This window comes from Tachypleus tridentatus, chromosome 8, assembly GCF_004210375.1.
Source record: "Tachypleus tridentatus isolate NWPU-2018 chromosome 8, ASM421037v1, whole genome shotgun sequence".
In the NCBI taxonomy this organism is placed as follows: Eukaryota; Metazoa; Arthropoda; class Merostomata; order Xiphosura; family Limulidae; genus Tachypleus; species Tachypleus tridentatus.
This window is the reverse complement of record NC_134832.1, coordinates 117623745-117645090: the sequence shown is the minus strand read 5'-3', so window position 1 is coordinate 117645090 and position 21346 is coordinate 117623745. Positions and strand designations below refer to the sequence as shown.

Genomic DNA, 21346 nt, shown 5'->3' with positions numbered 1-21346 from the left:
TTATTTTCTTATCTGGAATTTGTTATATCAGTCCTTTCTTTAACATGGTCAGGTAGTCTGGGTGTTTGTTATATTAGTCCTTTCTTTAACATGGTCAGGTAGTCTATAAAAAATTGCTTTTTGACGCTGGAGACATTCTCACGGGGTTGTAAATTAGGATGTAATTCCTTAATTGGAAGGTGTCTGACATCCGACCCACACGTGATCGCTCAATCTCGATAAGGATCCTGTCAAAGGGAAACATATCACCTCTCTTGAAAGCGCGGCTCGTGCCACGTGCTCAAGTCAGAAGTGAGCTGGGCGCGAACGGTTTACATAGCAAGGATCGTGAAGGGTCACTTAGAAGGAACGGCAATTTTACGATTGCACTCTTTGTTTCTGTCATGGCGTCATTTTGAGTAATTAAAAAAGCAGAGAATGTTTTCTCGCTGTACTTCCAGTGTGAGGTCAGTAACAAACTGCTAAGTCCATCACTTAGCGCAGACATGCATTTTGATTTACTTGTTAGTGATTTTGAGTATACCGTCGGCACCTAGCTCACCCTGGTTACTGATATAAAGGGTCAGCTTAAAAGTCAGTGAAAACTGGCTCTTAATGTTCCTTAACAAGGTTAGGTTACCGCAGTGGAGAGAACTGTGCTTGCCACGAACATTTTTATATGAGGCCATGTAATAGACAGTTGATTAAATTTCTTTGTACTATACTCTCCACATGCAGCTCAATTACGAATACTTACGACTACAACAAGTGAAGCAAGAACTTGAAATTCATCTTATTTACAAAATACTTTGAAAGTTTGTAAATGTTGGCATGTCTGTGGGTAAGTGAACTGGATTTCGATTTGATATTATAAACCTACGTTACAGACAAATCTCTATTACATTACGAATAAAATAAATATACTGTGATATACCATAAACGATTGCTGTTAGATACTTAATTTATTTTGTCTTTAAGTCTCCTGACAATCTGATTTAACTAAGTTAGGTTGTCGTGAATATATATTTGAAATTTTTGATTGTACAATTTAAACTCTGACAAATGTTGAACGAACATTTACACTATCGTTTATTTTAATACAAGTTTGTCAAACATTCTCACGTTTAAAGACCAGCAGTTTTGGAAATTATTTGATTTTAAGTTATTCTTAAATGTACGTGAATCAGTTTACGATTTTAATTTAAGGGAAAACTTTTTGTTGTTTATTATTAACCACAAAGCTACACAAAGAGCTATCTGTGTTCTGCCCATTAAGGGTACTGAAACCCGGTTTCTAGCGGTATAAGTTCGCAGACATACTGCTCTACCACCGGGGGGACAGTAAATAAAAGTCGACGTTCATAAGTTGAATAAGAAATACAGCCCAGCTTAAAATAAGGTAGTGCACTATTTTAAAATACAAAAGACACAATGAAACACGAAAAACTGAAAAAGGTGACATAGTTTGTATTATTTTTAATCTAAAAGGCCCCTATAATTTGTGACGAGAAACGAACTAAAAAAGAAAAAGTATTTCTTATAAATTCACATATAGTAGAAGCCAGCTTTCTACTGTATTAATTACTGTATAAAAAGGTTAGAGGTGAATTACGTTGATTCGTCTTTGTGTACAGTTTTACGTAACATTTCTGAATAAGCTTACAATACAGTTGTATATTTGATATACTTAAAGTAAGTTACTCTAAATTGTTTAATAAACACATTGCGGGAAATAACCTACAACAGAAAATCCTCATTGAGACAGCAAAATAAAACTGTCCTTCTCGTTGTACAACATGTTCTTTATTGTTGATACGGAAACTGTTAAAGATTTTGCAAGAAAAGTCCGAACGAAACGAACGTGGCCAAAATCCTGTCGAATAGTACAAAAAAGAAAAGAACATCGCAACCATTAACTAAAGTTTTAGGCATCGTGTTGATCTGTAATTTTCTATAGACTGCTACTGCCCTCTATCTAGTTTCGGAGATGACGTTTTGGAGAGCGTTCACATCAACTGCATAACATGTCACTACAATTACATCTTTTTATTTATGATTTTAAGTAAGTGGTAAAATATCCTCCTGTAGAAAGCCACTTATTTTAAGTGGTTAAATAAAGTTAAAACCTGTTATCGTTAACATTAAAACCCAACAAAAAACCATAGACATAGTAGACACTGAATCGTATTCACAGGGTTACGGTTATCAGAGTGAGGGTCATTAAGTGGGTAGTGTGGGGTGGATGGTCACATCATCTATTATAATAAAACGATGTGTCACTGGGTGTGACAGCTATAACTTCAAGAAGGAAAAAAGTCTAGAAACCTGAAATTGTGCACCCATACTAAGTGGACCCTGAGGGTGTGTGACTGGGAACTATTACTTATTCTTGTGCGTGCGCGCATATGCTTGTGCATTGTTTTATGAGACAAGCTAGCGAAATATCACACAGAAAAGAAATGTGACCACCGTAGTTCAATGAGTTTGTTTTGAATTTCGAGCAAAGCTACTCGAGGGCGATTTGCGCTAGCCGTCACTAATTTAGCAGTATAGGACTAAAGGGAAGGCAACTAGTCATCATCACCCACCGCCAACTCTTGGGCTACTCTTTTACCAACGAATAGTGGAATTTATCGTAACATTATAACACCCCCAATGCTGAAAGGGCGAGCATGTTTGGTGCGACCGGGATTCGAACCCGCAACCCTCAGATTAAGAGCCGAACGTCTTAACCCACCTGACCATGCCGGGCCTAGTTCCAAGAGAAAGAGACTAGAAACCTAAAATATTGCATCCTTACTAAGTGGGCCCTGAGGGTGAGCACGTGAGTATTATTATTTATCTTAACCACGTAGGTGCGCCCATCTTTTTAATGAGGCAAACTGGGGAAAAAAACCATACAGAAAAGAAGTGGTTCCTTATAATATATAGAAAAGCTGGTACGTTTTGGTAACAATACGTTTGAACAACTGTTTTTATGTCATGTTCTGTACCAATAAAACTATATAGGTTATACTTTTATGCTGAAATTGGTTCAAAATACACACATTATCAACCTAACAACTCGAGCGAAGCCAGGTTATTTCGCTAGTTATTAACTAAATAATATCACTTTACAACAACACCAACAATAAGGTTTGACAACATTCATTCGTTCTTTTAAAGTGTTATTTGATTATTTTATGGACTGTTTGATAGACAATTTTTTAAATATTTTTACAAGAAATGATTTTATTTAGATGAAGTCTGGCTGAACAGAATATACAAGTGTTTTGTCTGAGAGTAAGAAGTACTGCTTTCGTGATGAATTCGACGTTAGGAGGGAGGATGAGTTTAAACGAGATATCATCTAAGGGTGGATTTCTGAACATGAATTACGTTTCATCGATGAAATCTAAAATAACTAAAAAAAAGGGTAAACCTGACTTCATTTTGTAAAAATTGTGTAGACATTATGGAAAAGAAAGTCAGAAATATTAAGAACTTACGTTTGCTTAACCTTTATGAGAAGTTTCTCATTCTAACATTTGTAAAAATTAACTCTTAGAATCTCTCGTGTTCTTTCTTTGTTTTATGATTCCGGTACTATTATGGGTTATGTAACCAACAACGTCAAGGACTCACAGATAGTCATTTGTTTAGAGGCTTGTTTAAAATGTTGATGGAATCCATTTGGATCATGTTGATAATTCTAAAGTTACATATTGTGCTAAATTTAGAACTTGGTAAGGGCATAATGTCTTTTGTAGCGTAAAATACAGAATATCAGTGATGTCTTTATTTAGTATGTCTTAACTATCCTGTCCTCCGATGGGGCAGCGGTAAGTCTTCAAACTTACGACGCTAAAATCAGGGGTTCGATAATTCTGATTCCCATCGGTGGATACGGCAAATAGCTCGATGTCGTTTTGCTGTAAGAAAACACACATTTTAATCGTGCTAATCTGTGCTTATCAGGTTTTACGTTTTTTTTCAAAAGTAGCTCAAATGATAAAAGTATAAAAGAATATGAAAATCCATTATCCTCTCTGGATAAGGTTTTCACACATAAAAATGGCTGAAATATGCCTGCCGGTAAAGAACTGGCTTCGTTTGTTTGTTTTTATATTCAAACCACGTGATTCCCTCTTCTTGTTTTTTTTTTTTTTTCTGATAAGCTTCGCATAATGTTTTCATGGTGATCAACCAAACATACAGTATCAATAAGACAGGATATCGTTTTTCAGGTATACCTTCCTTTGAAAAAACGAGCCCGTGGTGGCTCAGTGGTAAGTGTAAGGGTTTATAACGCTAAAACAGGGTCTAGATACTCGAGCTGAGCACAATAGATAACCCATTATACAGCTTTAGACTTAACAATAATTAAACATAGCATTAAAATTCGATCAAAGTATCACAGCAAAAAATTTTTTGAAATTTGTAATGAAACCTGGATTAAAAAATTAACAGTAATAAAATATTTCAGTTATATGTTCTTTGCTGACTACTGAATGCAAAATAATTCCAGAAATGGTCTGAATACAGTTTATCACACGGTCATTGAGTTTAACGTTAAAAGTATTTTAAACTAACAAGTTTGTTGAAACGCCATGAAACAAATTCCATGATGTCATGATAGTTCGTGAATTTTAAACATTATTTAAAAGTATACGAGCTTATGTGTACACAAAGTATGTCAAATATTTGTCACAACGCTTTCGCGTTGTCTGAATATAAATATATATTTTTAAATTTTGATTTATATATTATTGATATTTGTTGTACTCAATGTCCTCACTAATTACATTCGCGTTTAGCTGTTTAACCGTCACAATGTCGTTTTTAGTTTCTGTAGTAAAAGGAAAGAAAAGTTGGCCCAAAGGTTGTAGTACCTCTAGAAATGCAGAGCGAGAAAGAACAAGAGTCAGGAGTCTCCGAGACGCTTTCCAAACTCTTCAAAGAGCGCTACCATATGTTCCACCAAACACCAAACTTTCCAAACTAGACGTACTTATTCTAGCCACTACATATATATCTCACTTAACGAGGATTCTTGGCGAAGAAGACATGTTTGTAAGTTATATTGACTTTTATTGTTGTAATGAATAAAAATAAATGATACGATGCAGATGTTTAAAAAACTAAAAAGTATTTCGATTAAATCTGTTTTCTACGGAATCCCGCAGGGAATATCGATTTCTAATTTTGTTTTGTTTGTTATTTCAACCTCATTTGTTTCACCTGATTTGCAATTTTTTCTTGAAATTTTAGTTTTCTGAATTTGAATCTTATTTTTAAAATGTAAGTTTGATATCTTAATTTTATTCAGATTTTTGCATTTTCGTTTGTTTGTTATTTCTACGTGTAAAGTCACGTGCCTTGTCCAGCCACATGACAAAATGGTGAAAGATGCCGAGCCAATGTTGAAAATGGTAGGCTTATGTTTATATATATCCATATTACCCCGTTTAGTCGTCATTCGTTATTCTTTAATTGTCTATCATTTTATTTCCATCATAAACAGATGCATAACTGTTCTATATTTACTCTGTTGTGAATTATCAGTGTGCTGAAAATAACCATGCGAGGTCATTAATGTATTCTACGAAGGAAAAAGCGGAACAAGTTAGACCTGATCAGAGGCGTCTCTAAGTGCTTAAAATATTCAGGGCACTGTCAAATGTGCTAGCGCCTAGCGACGCCTGAATGAATTGTGATATCAGTCACATGGGTATAATTAACCGTTAACAATAATACAGATATAATGACCTGTGTGATAAGCGTCTTCTAATTAACATATGAAAATAATTCTGCATGATGTTTATTTCAGGCTTTAAAGTCTTGGATGACCACAGCCTCTTCGGTTGTTAATATTGTTTCATCCATTACCTTGAAAGTTGAATGTTAAAGTGTTCGAACTTAATTTCGTTACCACATTCCATAACGTCATGTAAAACACATAAATTGTTATAGCTGTTGTTTTCAAAATTTATAGTGCATACTGGAGGGATTTGCACATGCTTATAAAAGTTAAGAAACAATTAGCCTTACACTCCAAATAAATATAAAAGAACATATTCTTATTTAAACCAACGTTTCGCCTTTCTGGCTTCTTCAGGGTTAATAGACATGATATGTATAATTATATTTAGCTGGAATTTAAAGTATTTTTCTTAGCTTTTATTATAATGTTATAGATGAAACAGAAAGACGTACAACTTTCTACTATCCTTTGGTGAAGATATCTGGTAGCAGATAAAGCGGTGCTATATTTTAGCTATTTTTGTCCCTGCCTTGGCATCAATGAATATATTTACAATTTTGGACTTTAATAGCAATCAAAAGTTTATAAACTATATCCAATAAAACATGTAAATACCATCATTCAACAATCACTGTTGATTGTAATAAGTCCACAAAAAAAATCTCAGAGCAAAGATAGCCTATTATGTGGCTTTGTGCTTAATTCCAAACAACAAAAAATCTGATTACAGAAAAAAAAACAAAAAACATAATTGACCGGAAATTCAAAATCTTTAAGAAAACATAATTGACGGAGTTTAGAACAGAAAAACAAGTAAACACGTTAAAGTTTCAGCTAATACATATTCTTACAGGTATTATCATGTACAATGGCTAAGCCTACTTCTGTCTCTTATCTCAATTCATAATAGGCCTATTTAGATATTTAGTGTTGCTTGTTTCGCTATTTTGCTACATGGAATACGTCTTGATCTAAGTCATTTTTAGCGCACTAATACTTGGCAAAAAACAAGTACGGAATAATTTGCCTTCTGTTTACGATGAAAGCAAAACAATAAAAAATAAAGTGTAATCAATGGCGATTAAAGTGGATAATGTGGTATACAAACATAAGCCTACCTTACCAGTGTTGGTTCAACACTTTTCTCATACAATATGAAAATAAAAAAAAAAACAGAAAAAATTTAAAAAATCAAAATAAAATTGGGAAGTAGAAATTACAGTCTTAAATTTATCAAATCAAAATCAGACGAAACAGTTGATATTGAAATAACAAAGCAAAATAAAAGTTATTGTTACCTACAGGCTTCCATAGTTTTTCGTGTTTTCAAATATGTTTCATTTATTATTCATACTGAAAAGTTAGAAAGTTGAAAAACATCTATATGTATATATACAATTAGATATACGTGTACACTGTTCACATACAACTGAGTTGTAGAGTTATTTGTCTGGCATCTGTTACAAAAAATTGACTAACCAATTCAAGTGAAATTTGATAGAGTAGCTTGTTCAATTTTGTAGCTTCTGTGCCATGAATGAGGGCTCATGTGAGCGAGAAAGTCGGTAAAAAAAAAACACATTAAGTCAACTCCGAACGAAACTAACGCTTAACGGTAACTTTGAGCATTATGTCTCGAAATAGTGAATTGGACGCCTCATACCCTCGTTCACTGAGTTTGTTGTTGCAGTCTAATGGCTTATAATGCTAAAAACTGGGTTTTGATACTTGTAGTAAGCACAATATAGATAGGTTATTGTCTAGCTTTGTGCTTAACAAAAAAACGAACAAAATGTTTGTTAGTAGATTTTTATGTTTCCAACGTGTCACGAATGAAGGTTAACTGAAAGTCTATAAATTTAGTTTTGGTTACTCTCTAATTATTAAAGCTTAGAATTATACAATATCGTTTCTTGGCAATTCGTACACATCTTTAATTCATCTCAAGTTTGTCCAAATATTTGAGGCTTATCCTTGTCGTAACCCTTGTCACATTATGGAAATATGTGTGTGTGATGGGTGCTTTTTTTTTTGTCATTCATATTAAAACTATTTAAGGCAGACCACTGAAATAATATGAAACAAAATATGTTTAAAATTATTACAAAGCATGTGGTGAGCTTGCTTTGATTTATACATCTTTTTTAATGTTTAATTTTCAGCCGTCCAACGATTTTGTTAATGAAGTGGTACCTCATGGAAGAAGTAACCTTTCTCAATGCTTACAAAATCATATTCGGGAAGGAAGCTATTTACGTCCTGTTAAGGTATTTTACTTGTTCATACTAGATTTACACAATTATAAAAAGATGTATACTAAACGTACTTTCGCGGAGTTTTCGAAAGTCTTCTTTCACAAAAGTAAATAAAACCAAAATTAAATCTAACAAATATTTATATCTCTTGCTTTTTAAGTTCATATGTCATACTGTTTTGTACTCTAGAGAGTGTATAATTCTCCTCGTGATTCACGGCACGCGCGTATTTTACTGAAGTTACGGCAGTACAAATTTCATTGTAAAGGGTCCTTTATGTGACGTCATTTTAGTTTCTACTGTATGACTAACAGACAACACACTACTATATAGTGTTTATTTTTTTTATTTCGCGCAAAGCTACACGAAGGCTATCTGCGCTAGCCGTCCCTAATTTAGCAGTGTAAGACTAGAGGTAAAGCAGCTAGTCATCACCACCCACCGCAAACTCTTGGCTACTCTTTTACCAAACAAGAGTAAAATTGACCATCACATTATAACGCGCCTACGGCTCAAAAGGCGAACATATTTAGTGTAACGAGGATTCGAAACCGCGACCCTCAGATTACGAGACGAGTGTCTTAACCACCTGGCCATGCTGTTTAGTGATATGAGGAGGCTTTTGGGGAAATAATGAGTTAAATAAAAATTACACGTAACATTTTTGTTTGTACGAGCTTTACTACAACAGTTAGTTAAAGGAATAAAACTGATGAAATTCATAAAAAAAACTGTATTTGAAATTGTTTAACTAATCACCCACACTAACAATCTAAAATCCAATTTGCATCTATAGCACACTGTACAAAGGTAGTTACGTCTTGTGAAGTAGAAAACTATTAACATAAAACCTAAATACATGTGTTTTCTCTAACAAAGAAAGATCGCTGGGCTTGATACCGCCAACATATAGTATTTTGAACCTAGTATTCCAATCTCACAAGACCATATATCAGTATAATAAAACCTAATATCAGTAATTCACTTATAATCTTTAAAGCAAAGTTTGTGTTATACTCAATATTGGATGGGTTTGAACGATTTCATGTCAGCAGGCCATCTTCCAAAAGTTCGATTTCTTCAACATAAATGTGCCTATTTTTCTACAATGTATTCATTGTGACAAACATTATAATACAGAATTTCGGTAGTGACATAGGTTTCCCGAAGCAGGAAAATTTTGACCTTAAATAATTTGTATACGTTGGTGCCGGTAGATGGCAGCACTTACATATTTGTTATTTTCAGCAGCTTCAATATGCGGTTAGTTTGCGTCAAATTGATACACTTAATTTAGGTGGTAAAAAGAAACAAATTGTATTATTCAAGTTTCATTTATTAATTAATAAAGAAAAAGATTTTGAGCGTTAGCTTTTTTGTTTCCAAAATTATAGTTTATTATTATTTAAATATTTTTTAAATTAATTTTATAATGGGGTCAGCTGGTATTCCAGAAGAGAGAGCATAGAATTTTTTTTTAACGGAAGACAAACACAGAATTGAAACCGATCGTGATATCCAAAAGGTGAGACAAGAGGCTTGTACCACTTCATCCTCGACTAATGTAACCTATTGTTATATTTCATTCTTTCTCCAAATTTATATGATAGTTGTATTTTTCTGTACAACCTCCAAATGCTTCTGTTAATGTTAGGAGTCATAATGACATCCTCTTTTGCCTTACCTTCAAAGATGAGAAGTCCCACACTGGATTTTGTGTTACTCAGTATGGGTCCCCCGCTGGTACAGCGGTAAATCTACGGATTTACAACATTAAAATCAGGGGTTAGATTCCCCTTGATGGACACAGCAGATAGCTAGATGTGGCTTTGCTAAAACACACACTCACTCAGTATGGAAGTTTAAAAGAATATTTCTTAATTACACTTACATGACTTAACACTGCTCAACATTCATTTTAGGCCCAGTCTGTTTAATGTGTGAGTATTTGTTTGTAGTACAACTTCTTGCACTATATTTAGTCTCTTTTTTTTCTAAGTTCTGAAAAAAATGCCCACTTCCATTAATTCTGTTTTCTGTAAAGAAAATTATCGTCAGTTTAGTGGGTAATCCGAGCCAAAACTTCAATATACATAACAAACACCGGAAAGAGAGAACTCCAGGTTTGAAGGGCTGACAGGTACGAGAAGTTTGGTGACAAATTCTATTATCAAAATTTGAAATGATTTTTTTTAAACTATAAATATATATTGCTCTAGTTGTCTCAGGCTTCATTATATTGTCCATGTAGGTATGTGAGCTCTATGGAGACACGAAAATTTAAGTTAAATTTGATGTAACGCATATTTCTTCACCGTTTTTGGGTCTTGTAGCTGTAGACATCTCTCCAAGTAGAGTCCATTCCCACTATGGCTTGTACCCTAGTTTTAAATGTCATTCTTATATATGTTAAGGTATTTTTTTTTAGCCTCGACGTCGTTTGAAATTATGTACATGGGTATGTAGATGTGTACACATATACATAGATATAAACTCTATTAAGTCAGTAAATCGTACCAGGTTGCAAACAAAACACACACAAGTATGAACAGAAATAATTTATAAATGATAACCTGCTGGTAAACTTAACATTTCATTAACTGGTTAATCTGCTGAGCATTAACTTCAAATAAGACACACATGTATTGTAAAAATGGTTTAGGATGGAAAACCTGTTGGAAAGATTGTTTGTGAGAAACAAAGTCTCATCATCTGTTCCACCTACAAACCATGGCCTCAAAGAAGACAATTTGCTGGAAAATTTGTTTGTTGGAGACAACGTTTCATCAATTGTTCCACCTACTAAACACTACCTTTACGAAAATAACCTGCTGGAAAGTTTGTTTGTTGGAGGTGACACTTCATCAACTGATCCATCTACTAATCATGATGTTAAAGTAGACACACACACACACACATGTCATTCTTAGATACGTTGCCCAGCAGAATAAGTGGTTCAGCCCCTGGCTTAGTGGTAATTCTTAATGAGAATAACACTAAAAAGTGGGTTTCGATATCCATGATAGAAACAACCAGATAAGTCCATCATGTAGTTTGTCACTAATTTACAAACAAACAAGTAGCTTAAAATAATAAAACTTTGCTTGAGAAGAACGCCGTGTATTGATATCTTATAGTTTTAGATTTACAATCTTTCCCAGGTCAAACGGACATAGTAGTAATAATTAGAGTTTATACAATGTTCTTTGGTCAAACTGGACAGTTTATTTTTCCACAGGTTGTAGTGGATGCTCTTATGCAGTTAAAGATTATGACTGAACATACGCAGTTCCTAACGTTATATTTTCCATAATCTGACCAATCGCCGTAAGCTTGACCTTTATTGTAGTAATATATAATTACTTAATAACTTACGTGATACAACAATGAAAGGAAAAACCTCAAATTGAGAATATAAGACTTTTTATTTTATAAAAAAAATAATTGTATTTTATTTGGTATTATTAACCCGAACAGCATCAAAAACCTCAAATTGAAAATATAAGACTTTTTATTTTATAAAAAAAAATAATTGTATTTTACTTAGTATTATTAACCCGAACAGCATCTTAAGCGATCCATGAGCTAAATAGCTATGTCAGATACTTCAAGGTTGAGGCACTGCCGTCTCGATTTTAAACCATCGACTAGAGGAAGGGCAGCACTCATCAGCACTCGGAACCTGTACAACCATTCTTGATCATGACTGATTATAAGTTGTATAAAGTGCTCCTAGCAGAAACTGCGAAACATGTTCACAGTTATATAGCGGACTTTGAACCTTCTGATACTTAGCCCGGTACACTAACCACTAGACTACGCTCGGCCCAAACTGTACAATCTATTTTTAAGTTAAAATAAAACGAATTTTATGTTTCGTGTTATTTAGTTTTTCTTATGCAAAAGTATTTACACAATGTTTTTTGAAAAATTTTGCACTATGAATAAATCTATGTCATTTAAACTAGGAATAACCAACTTTACGTTAACGAACTTATAACACTAAATTCAATATTAGATTCCTCGTGATGGGCCTTGTACAAATACCCTATTATGTAGCTTGGCGCTAAAACTAACATATTATAAATATACAAAAATGAACTGTAACACTGGATTTACAGCACTTGCAACTTTTACTGTTGTAAGAAAAGAATGTTGTAAAACAATGTATGATTCTAAATCTTTACTAATATATTTAAATCAACAACTCGCAGAGCAAGACAAAGTAAAACTTCAAGATAGTTAAATTATAAATTTATTTGTAAGAAAATGATTGTAAAATGTTTTAAAACAATAAAGCCACTCCATTAAACCATGGAATGGCTACTCAGGTGGGTCAGAAAAATTATGGAAACCGCTTTCTTTAATATGTGTGTGTATATATATATATATGTATGTATGTATGTATTTTAAATATATTAAAACCTGTATGATAGTTTATGTGTATGTATATATTTTATTACATAATTATGTATCCCGATTTCTGCTAATGTTAGCAATAAATAATATATGTTTAAACATTTCTCTAGAAATGGCCAATGCGTTCAAGACTTTACGCTGGTACGGAGACCTGGTCCCCCTCATCTACCGTGCGTAGTGCTACCACTCTAACGATAGATGACAGGATGGTACAAGAAAAAAGTAGTTGTAGGTTCCAAACGTGACTTGGACAAAACGTTTATTGTATTTGTCGTATCAATTTTTGATGGTCATTATGTGAATTGTGCTTCTATGTACTGTTAATTTCTTTTTTTATTATAATCAATTACTTCATTAACCTCAGCACTTCAAACTATAAACATTCGGCTCAGATTTTGAATTTGTGTTGATAAACATGTATTTATGTTGAGAGCGCCTCTTGTGGACGATTCTAAATAAAATCGTAGGAGCTGGTCTCCGTCACAGATCCACAAAAATACATCTTTGTGAAGTTTGTGAGTCAAAATTATACAGAAATTTCCACGTGTAAGTTCTTAATTAAGTTAAAAAATAAGATATCTCTAGATTCGTTTAAAATATCATATATATCAATAAAAAGGACTATTGATACATCATAACACTCTGTAATACATCTAAACCACTGTTTGACAAAACTCTGTGTGTATGTGTGTCTACTTATAAGTGGGCCCGGCATGGCCAAGCGTGTTAAGGCGTTCGACTCGTAATTCGCGGGTTCGAATCCCGCTCGCATTAAACATGCAAGCCCTTTCAGCCGTGGGGGCATTATAATGTGCGCTCATGCCACTATTCGTTGGTAAAAGAGTAGCCCAAGAGTTGGCGGTGGGTGGTGATGACTAGCTGCCTTCCCTCTGGTCTTACTCTGCTAAATTAGAGACGCCTAGTGCAGATAGCCCTCGAGTAGTTTTGCGCGAAATTCAAACACAAACAAACAAAACTTATAAGTGGCGAATTCCTAGACCGATTCTTATGAAACCTTACTTAGCCTCCCTCACTCGATAAATGGCATGAAAAAAACAACCAATCATACTTGAAAGCGTATATATTATTTAATTTTGCTGAAAATAACGTACACAATAAGCTGGTTATATAACGTTTGCTAAACAAAACTGTTTAAAGAAAGCAAGTAAATACGAATATACTTTTCATATAAAACGGAAGAACAATAAGTATGGTTTAAATATCGCACAAAGCTACACGAGGAATATCTGCACTAGTCTGACCTAATTTAGCAATGACAGACTGACTAGAAACAAAATTGCTAGTCAGCAACACCCACTGCCATCTAGTAAACTACTACTTTTACCAGATAATAGTGGCATTAACCACACATATTACGCCCCCACGGCTGTAAGAGCGAGTATGTACGGTGACGAAGATTCGAACCGGCAGACTGGGAGTCGAACGCCCTAATCATTGAGCCTTGCCAGGCCGCAATACACACTCGTATAGGTGTCGCATTTTTATCTATTGACACACAATTCGAAGTTTATTAAAAATTTTCACTTAATCTTCTGCAAGTTTTTGAGTTATTTAAGTATTTCATTGAACAAGATTTGTTTTAAAATTTCAGATTAAAAATGGTAAGTGAATCTCGTACTGCTGCTATACATTCAGATTTTCAGTTGTATTATTTTGAATTAGTTATTACTCTGAGAATTATTGAAATATTAACTTTTTATAACTTACCCCATATTATCTTGAATAACTACATTTATAATAAAATAATATTTTAATTGTGACTTCTACAGAAAAAAATATCGTTAACTAATGGAATCAAATATCTTCATAAATAACATCATATCCTGATTTTATTTTAGTATCATGTCTCTAAAATTAATCCTCAATATTTGTGTTTCCATTTATATTATTTTACTCAGTTATTAATTTTTTTTAAACTGGCTCTTTCATTTAGAATTATAATTCATTGAATACCTAAGATTTGTGTCACATATTAATGTCTCTTGATGAGTGGCAGACACTGGAGATAGCACAATATTTATAATAACCAACCACAATATTAGTATACCCTCCCAGCTGTTGTATCAGTTTTAAAACATAATCATTGTTGCATGTTATATGTTGTTTACATTCTTTTCTATGATTTGTCAATTAGACTTACAAATTGTTTTACCTGAAGAATTGTTCATGGCTAAACTCGAAAGCTCCTTATAATAAATATTTTATGTGGAGTTAGTCTGGAATTATATGGATTAATTCTACATTGAAAGTGAAACTCAAGTTATTTGAGAGATTTAATGCCTGTAATGCTGTGTTTAAAACGAGCAGAGCCTGTTGTCGCGATGAAGAAGACAATGAAGTCCAAGTATTGTTTTCGAAACATTTTATTAAAAAAAAAAGTAATTAAAAACCAACATTGGTAAACTACACGTTATACATTAAATGTAAAGCTTAGTAACCTGGTAGGCCTGGCATGACCAGGTGATTAGGACGCTCGAATTGTAATCTGAAGGTCGCAGGTTCGAATTCCCTTCACACCAAACATGCTCGCCCTTTCAGCTGCGTGGACATTATATTGTGACAGTCAATCCAACTATTTGTTGGTAAAAGATTAGTCCAAGAGTTGGCGGTGAGTAGCGATGACTAGCTAAGTTCTCTTAAGTCTTACACTGTTAAATTAGGGATGGCTAGCGCTGAGAGCCCTCATGTAGCTTTGCGCGAAATTCAAGAACAAACAAGTAATCTTGCAAATCTTCACTATTATTTCTGTAAGAAGTGAGATAAAATCTGTCTTGAACTCTGTAACGACTTTTCTTTCTTCACTACTACCAAAATATCGAACTCGTCTTGTGGATATATCGATTAAAACGCAAGATTTTGGTAAAACTTGGTTCGAGTGTGGCCTATGGGTAACATGTTCAGACTGTTAATCGGAGAGTTTATGGTTCACGGTATGTTGCCACAAAAAATGCGATCTCCACTTTGCTCGTACAAGAGTTGCTGGAGAGTGGTAGAAGAATTGTGTTAACAAGCTTCCTTCCCTCTAGCTAAACAACACAAACTGAAAGACGGTTTTGTGCAGATAATCTTGTGTGTAACTTTGGGCAAATGTTCTGAAAGGATAAGAAACACGCAGTAACAGTCGTAATTTAAACGACAGTGAGTGACCTGATTTAACGCATTATAACACCAATTAATTTTAAAGCTCAAATATTGTATTGTAAACATATTTATTCTTCAGATTTATGAGAGTTCTATCAACCATTAATCCATCAAAACATATCGGAGTGTTTGTTTCTATTACAGCCAAATAACTAGACCTATAATTACTTCTTGATAGAACAATGACTGCTTTCCATGTTGTTACCTCTTGTGTAGTAATTGTCATGCAGTTCAAACGGATTTCCTGGTCGTAGATGTTGAAGCTATTTAAAGCCTAACCTTGTCGTAGATGTTGAAGCTATTTAAAGCCTAACCTTGTCGTAGATGTTGATGCTATTTAAAGCCTAACCTGGTCGTAGATGTTGAAGCTATTTAAAGCCTAACCTTGTCGTAGATGTTGAAGCTATTTAAAGCCTAACCTTGTCGTAGATGTTGAAGCTATTTAAAGCCTAACCTGGTCGTAGATGTTGAAGCTATTTAAAGCCTAACCTGGTCGTAGATGTTGAAGCTATTTAAAGCCTAACCTTGTCGTAGATGTTGAAGCTATTTAAAGCCTAACCTTTTCGTAGATGTTGAAGCTATTTAAAGCCTAACCTGGTCGTAGATGTTGAAGCTATTTAAAGCCTAACCTTGTCGTAGATGTTGAAGCTATTTAAAGCCTAACCTTGTCGTAGATATTGAAGCTATTTAAAGCCTAACCTGGTCGTAGATGTTGAAGCTATTTAAAGCCTAACCTGGTCGTAGATGTTGAAGCTATTTAAAGCCTAACCTTGTCGTAGATGTTGAAGCTATTTAAAGCCTAACCTTGTCGTAGATGTTGAAGCTATTTAAAGCCTAACATTGCATCCATATCTTTGTATGAATTTAGTTTCAATAGACACTCTTCCTTGATCTCACTTATCCACGCATCGTGAAGCATAGAAAAAATTTATTAACGAAGGTCAACTTCTAGATTTCCTTCTTCTGGTGCTTTATGTGCTCTTTTTGTTCGTATCACTCCATATTCTTTTTACACTTATGGAGGCATTTTTCCACTTTTTATTGCAAAATCGGATTAAACTATTGTAGCTGTAGAACCAATGTGGATCAACATTACATTATTTATCATTAATAAATCCGTGGACTGTTATTTTTTTCAAATAATAAACTTTGTATCTTGTTTGGTGCATGTGATGTATTCTCAGCTGAACGTTTCCCATAAACCAGTTAATTTCTGTTTCTTCATGTCTGAATAGCCCTTGGTTGTTCATTTAGTTTGGTTAGTTAGAGTATTTCACCTTGTTGCAATTTCTCTTTGTTATATTAAGAGCTATTGATTTCTTACAGTCTAGGCTATAATGGCTAAGTTTTCCGCATCTATATACTATAACAGTTCCCTCCTTCTGGTATCCTTTCGGAAGAGTTATTATTCCATACAAGTTCGTAATGACGATAACACCCTCTTGTAGTGAAAATTATATATGTACAAAACGGCTGATATGGATAGAGAAAGCACCACGTAGAGGGGGGAACAACGTTTCGACGTTCTTCGGTCATCGTCAGGCTCACAAAGAAAGAAAGAGGTAACTGACCGATAGCTGACCACATGTTTGAAGGCGGTTGTGTAACTGAGTGTCGGAATGTAGAGGGCGTGCTTAGATGTTTGAATATATAATTTTATATTATTTATTTTATTATTTATTATATCCTTTTTTAATATAGGTATAAAAGTGTTCCTTTGTATTGGTTTATTTTGGGCTTGAGTTGTTGTATAAGTAAGGCTTCTTTAATTTTGCATTTGTTTATGTTTGTTTGTTTGTTTATTTAGTATTTGAGTGTTTTCTATGGTTATGTTGTGTTTATTTAACTTGCAGTGTTCGAAAACGTGTGAAGGTGACTTTTTACGTTCTTTGAATCTGGTTTTCATTTTTCTACTTGTTTCTCCAATATAGAAGTCGTGGTAGTTATCACATTGTATTTTATAAATAATATTTATGTGGTGTTTGTCAGTGTAGTTTTTACATAGTATAGGCCTCAGTTTCGTGCCTGGTTTTTTAATAAATTTGGTATTAACTGGAATGTCATATTTTGTTACCAGTTTTAAGCCTAACCTTGTCGTAGATGTTGAAGCTATTTAAAACCTAACCTGGTCGTAGATGTTGAAGCTATTTAAAGCCTAACCTTGTCGTAGATGTTGAAGCTATTTAAAGCTTAACCTTGTCGTAGATGTTGAAGCTATTTAAAGCCTAACCTGGTCGTAGATGTTGAAGCTATTTAAAGCCTAACCTGGTCGTAGATGTTGAAGCTATTTAAAGCCTAACCTGGTCGTAGATGTTGAAGCTATTTAAAGCCTAACCTTGTCATAGATGTTTAAGCTATTTAAAGCCTAACGTTGCATCCATATCTTTGTATGAATTTCGTTTCAATAGACACTCTTCCTTGATCTCACTTATCCACGCATCGTGAAGCATAGAAAAAAAATTATTTTTTGCCAAATGTTTGTTATTTTTCTGCTGATGTCGGGAATATATGGTATGCAGCAGTATATGGTTTCGTGATTTTTTGATTCGTGAGATATATTTACTTTTGTTGGTTGATTTTGTTTAGGTGTGTGCGTATAATGTTTTCTACGGTTTGTGGAGGAAACTTATTGATGTTGATGAAATATTGTTTTATTTTGTCTAATTCATCGTTAATTTTATCTAGTGAGCATAGTTTTATGGCTGTGTTTATTTGGTTTCTTAGAATGTTGAATTTTTGTTTTGCTTCATGTGCTGAGTCCCAAGGAATGTATAGTCCAGTATGGGTGATTTTTCGGTAGATTTCTGTTTTAAATTGTGTATCGGTTCTTGTAATTTTGAGGTTAAGAAATGATATTTGATTGCTTTCTTCTTGTTCACATGTGAAATTAATGTTGGGATGTATATAGTTAATGTGATTAAAAAATTAAGCGTGTGTTCTGTAGATGTGAATATCGCAATCGTGTCGTTTGCATATCTGTTCCAGTGTAGTGGTGGATGTAATGTTGTGTTAATTGTTAGTGTTTCAACTTGTGTCATAAAACTATTGGCTAGAACTGGTGATACTGGATTGCCCATGCTTAGGCCATTTGTTTGTATATAGTTGTGGCTGTTGAAAATGAAGTTTGTCTTCATTGTGGTGAATTCTATGAGGGTTGCTAATTGGTTACTGGGAATTTCTATAGTTGGGTTAGGGTCTCGGATATAGAGTTCTAAGGCTATCTTGCAGGCTTCAGTGGTTGGAACTTCTGTAAAGAGGGATATAACATCGAAACTGGCCATTAAGGCTTTATGATTAAGTTGATAAATTTCAAATCTAACGTGGGCGTGGTACATAGTGTAGTTTTGTGTTTAATAACAAAAACCAAAAAGTTTATCTTGGTCTTCCTTCAATTTTCTGTCTGGTTCTTTTTGTATGTTTTTCTAATTTCGCTTAAAGCTACACGAGGGCTATCTGCGCTAGCCGTCCCTAATTTAGCAGTGCAATACTGGAGGGAAGGCAGCTAGTCATCACCACCCACCGCCAACACTTGCGCAATCTTTTACTAACAAATAGTGGAATTGACCGTCACCTAATAACACCCCCACGGCTAAAAAGACGAGTATGTTTGGTGCGATGGGGATGCGAATCCGCTACCCTCAGATTACGAGTCGCACGCCTTAATCCACCTGGCCATGCCGGACTACAGTGGTTTTTGTAACTGTTTCATTTATTCTAAAAAATCTTCAAAATTACATGTTAAAGTAATTTAGTAAGTTAAAGTTTACACAATGTTCTCTTTTATCTCCGCCGATGTAATCCTGCTTCTGACACAAGTATTGTCGCACTGTCCTTTTGTTGGACTGTTTTTAAATTATTTGATTAAACTAAGAGTAAGTCCTGCATCCATAAGGATAACGAATTAGCTTTTTATGCCTTTCCTACAAGCTCTCGTTTAGAATATTTTTTCTTTTCAACTTCAACAGTTTTTTTTTTTTTTAATTTCACGCAAAGCGACACGAGGATTATCTGCGCTAGTCGTCCCTAATTTAGCAGTGTAAGACTAGAGGGAAGGCAGCTAGTCATCACCACCCACCGCCAACTCTTGAGCTACTCCTTTACCAACGAATAGTGGGATTGACCGTGACATTATAATGCCCCACGGCTGAAAGGGCGAGCATGTTTGGTGTGACGGGGTTAAATTTAGCAGAAATCAACTCATTACTGATACGATAGCTAACGTCCAAATGAACTTTCTTGTACCGTTTCACGGATAATGAATCGAGTAACTGAATGTACACAATAACTAACACTCATCCAACTACTTCTTTAAAACAAAAAAAAAGTTTAATTCAATGCTTCACATTCTTTTATTTGTATAATAGTATTTTTTAGACATTCGTAAAGCCTCTAAGTCATTAATATTTCCAAATATTATTGGTGTTCTAGGCCTACTGTAAGGTCATGCATCCTCTCGCTAACATCTAAATTGAAACATTTGAAATGCAGCTAATAACAATAAAGAACTCCTCAGAAAGGCTGAGTCAGAATACATAAAATAATGGTCTAAACACTATTTATATGTAAGTCATTTGTTAAAATAAAAACCATTATGATGGACACTACATGATTATAATTAATTATACCTGTCATACAACAATAGTATGAAGCCCATATATGTTTTTATATTATAACCTTTATTCACTCCTTTAGGACTCTCCAAAACGTTTTGGTCCAGCATGGCCAGGTGGTTTAGGCACTTGACTCGTAATCCGAGGGTCGCGAGTTCGAATCCCCGTCACACCAAACATGCTCACCCTTTTAGTCGTGGGGGGGTTATAATGTACGAGCAATTTCACTATTTGTTGGTAAAAGAGTAGCCCAAGAGTTAGCGGTGGGTGGTGATGACTAGCTGTCTTCCCTCTAGTCTTACACTGATAAATTAGGGATGGCTAGCGCAGATAGTACTCGTGTAGCTTTGCGCGAAGTTCAAAACAAACCAAAACCAAAACGTTTTAGCGACTATAACGTTCAGAAAATAGTAAAACAACTACCCACTCCTTCTCAATGTACAGTTGATTTCCCTGGACTTTCAGTATTTATAAGTGTAAAGTATGCTGATGTTTACTTTAATTGTATTAAAAAAGGAATTGAATGTCATTTTAGAAGAGTTTATCCACAAATTGAACAAACATGGGTGTTAAAACCTTCCATTCAACGATTCTGTGTGTTATACGTATTTTGTTGCCCAATATGTGAGATCGTTTATATATTGGTTCTACAATGTAATTGGAATAATTTATTAAAGAGCGCAGTAATCCGAGATCGAAAGGCAATTAAGATTTTATTAAACATATCATTTCTAAGAGGTGACTCTAAATACCTATCTGCCCAGGAAAGACAAACAGGCTTACAGGTTTAAAAACAATTCAACTATTATTCGTAATGCAGTGCTTGGTTTTGATATTGTGGTGTCTCAAAGGATGTTCAATACAATTTCAGAAGTTTAGAATGAATTTGTTCGTTCTGTAAAATTTTGTACAAGACTACCAGAGGGCTATCTACTCTAGCTGTCATTCATTTTGAAGTAATAGACTATGGGAAGACAGCCGGTCAACACTACACACCACTAGTTCTTGGGTCACTCACGTTATAACACCCCATGTCCAAAAGATTAAAGTGATTCGAACTCATGACTGGTAGAATGTAAATCGAGTGCCCTAACCGTCAAACCATACCCATTAAATAAGAAATCAATAGTAAAGGAGACTATTTTGATCTGGCATAAGAAGTCAGCTTTGAATAACCA

The 21346-nt window shown here is 34.3% G+C and overlaps 1 protein-coding gene across 3 annotated transcripts; it reads left to right on the top strand.

Moving 5' to 3' along the window:
• Positions 1-326: 326 nt before the first annotated feature.
• On the top strand, positions 327-12893 carry LOC143223303 (transcription factor 23-like). Of its 3 annotated transcripts, XM_076451105.1 has the most exons (5): positions 345-820; positions 3219-3394; positions 4805-5031; positions 7885-7989; positions 12507-12893. In XM_076451105.1, exons 2-5 carry the CDS (start codon positions 3283-3285, stop codon positions 12639-12641), a joined length of 579 nt encoding a protein of 192 aa, XP_076307220.1. In that variant the 5' UTR covers positions 345-820; positions 3219-3282; the 3' UTR covers positions 12642-12893. The 3 variants fall into 3 exon arrangements, with proteins under 3 accessions (XP_076307222.1, XP_076307221.1, XP_076307220.1); XM_076451107.1 differs by lacking the exon at positions 7885-7989 and having other exon boundaries at positions 327-820; XM_076451106.1 differs by lacking the exon at positions 3219-3394 and having other exon boundaries at positions 328-820.
• Positions 12894-21346: the final 8453 nt, after the last annotated feature.

Coding starts and splice junctions, on each gene's coding strand:
- LOC143223303 (XM_076451105.1), top strand. CDS start 3,283: ATGAATTCGACGTTAGGAGGGAGGATGAGTTTAAACGAGATATCATCT. Junction 3,395..4,804: donor TAAAATAACTAAAAAAAAGG/GTAAACCTGACT, acceptor TGTCGTTTTTAG/TTTCTGTAGTAAAAGGAAAG. Junction 7,990..12,506: donor GCTATTTACGTCCTGTTAAG/GTATTTTACTTG, acceptor ACATTTCTCTAG/AAATGGCCAATGCGTTCAAG.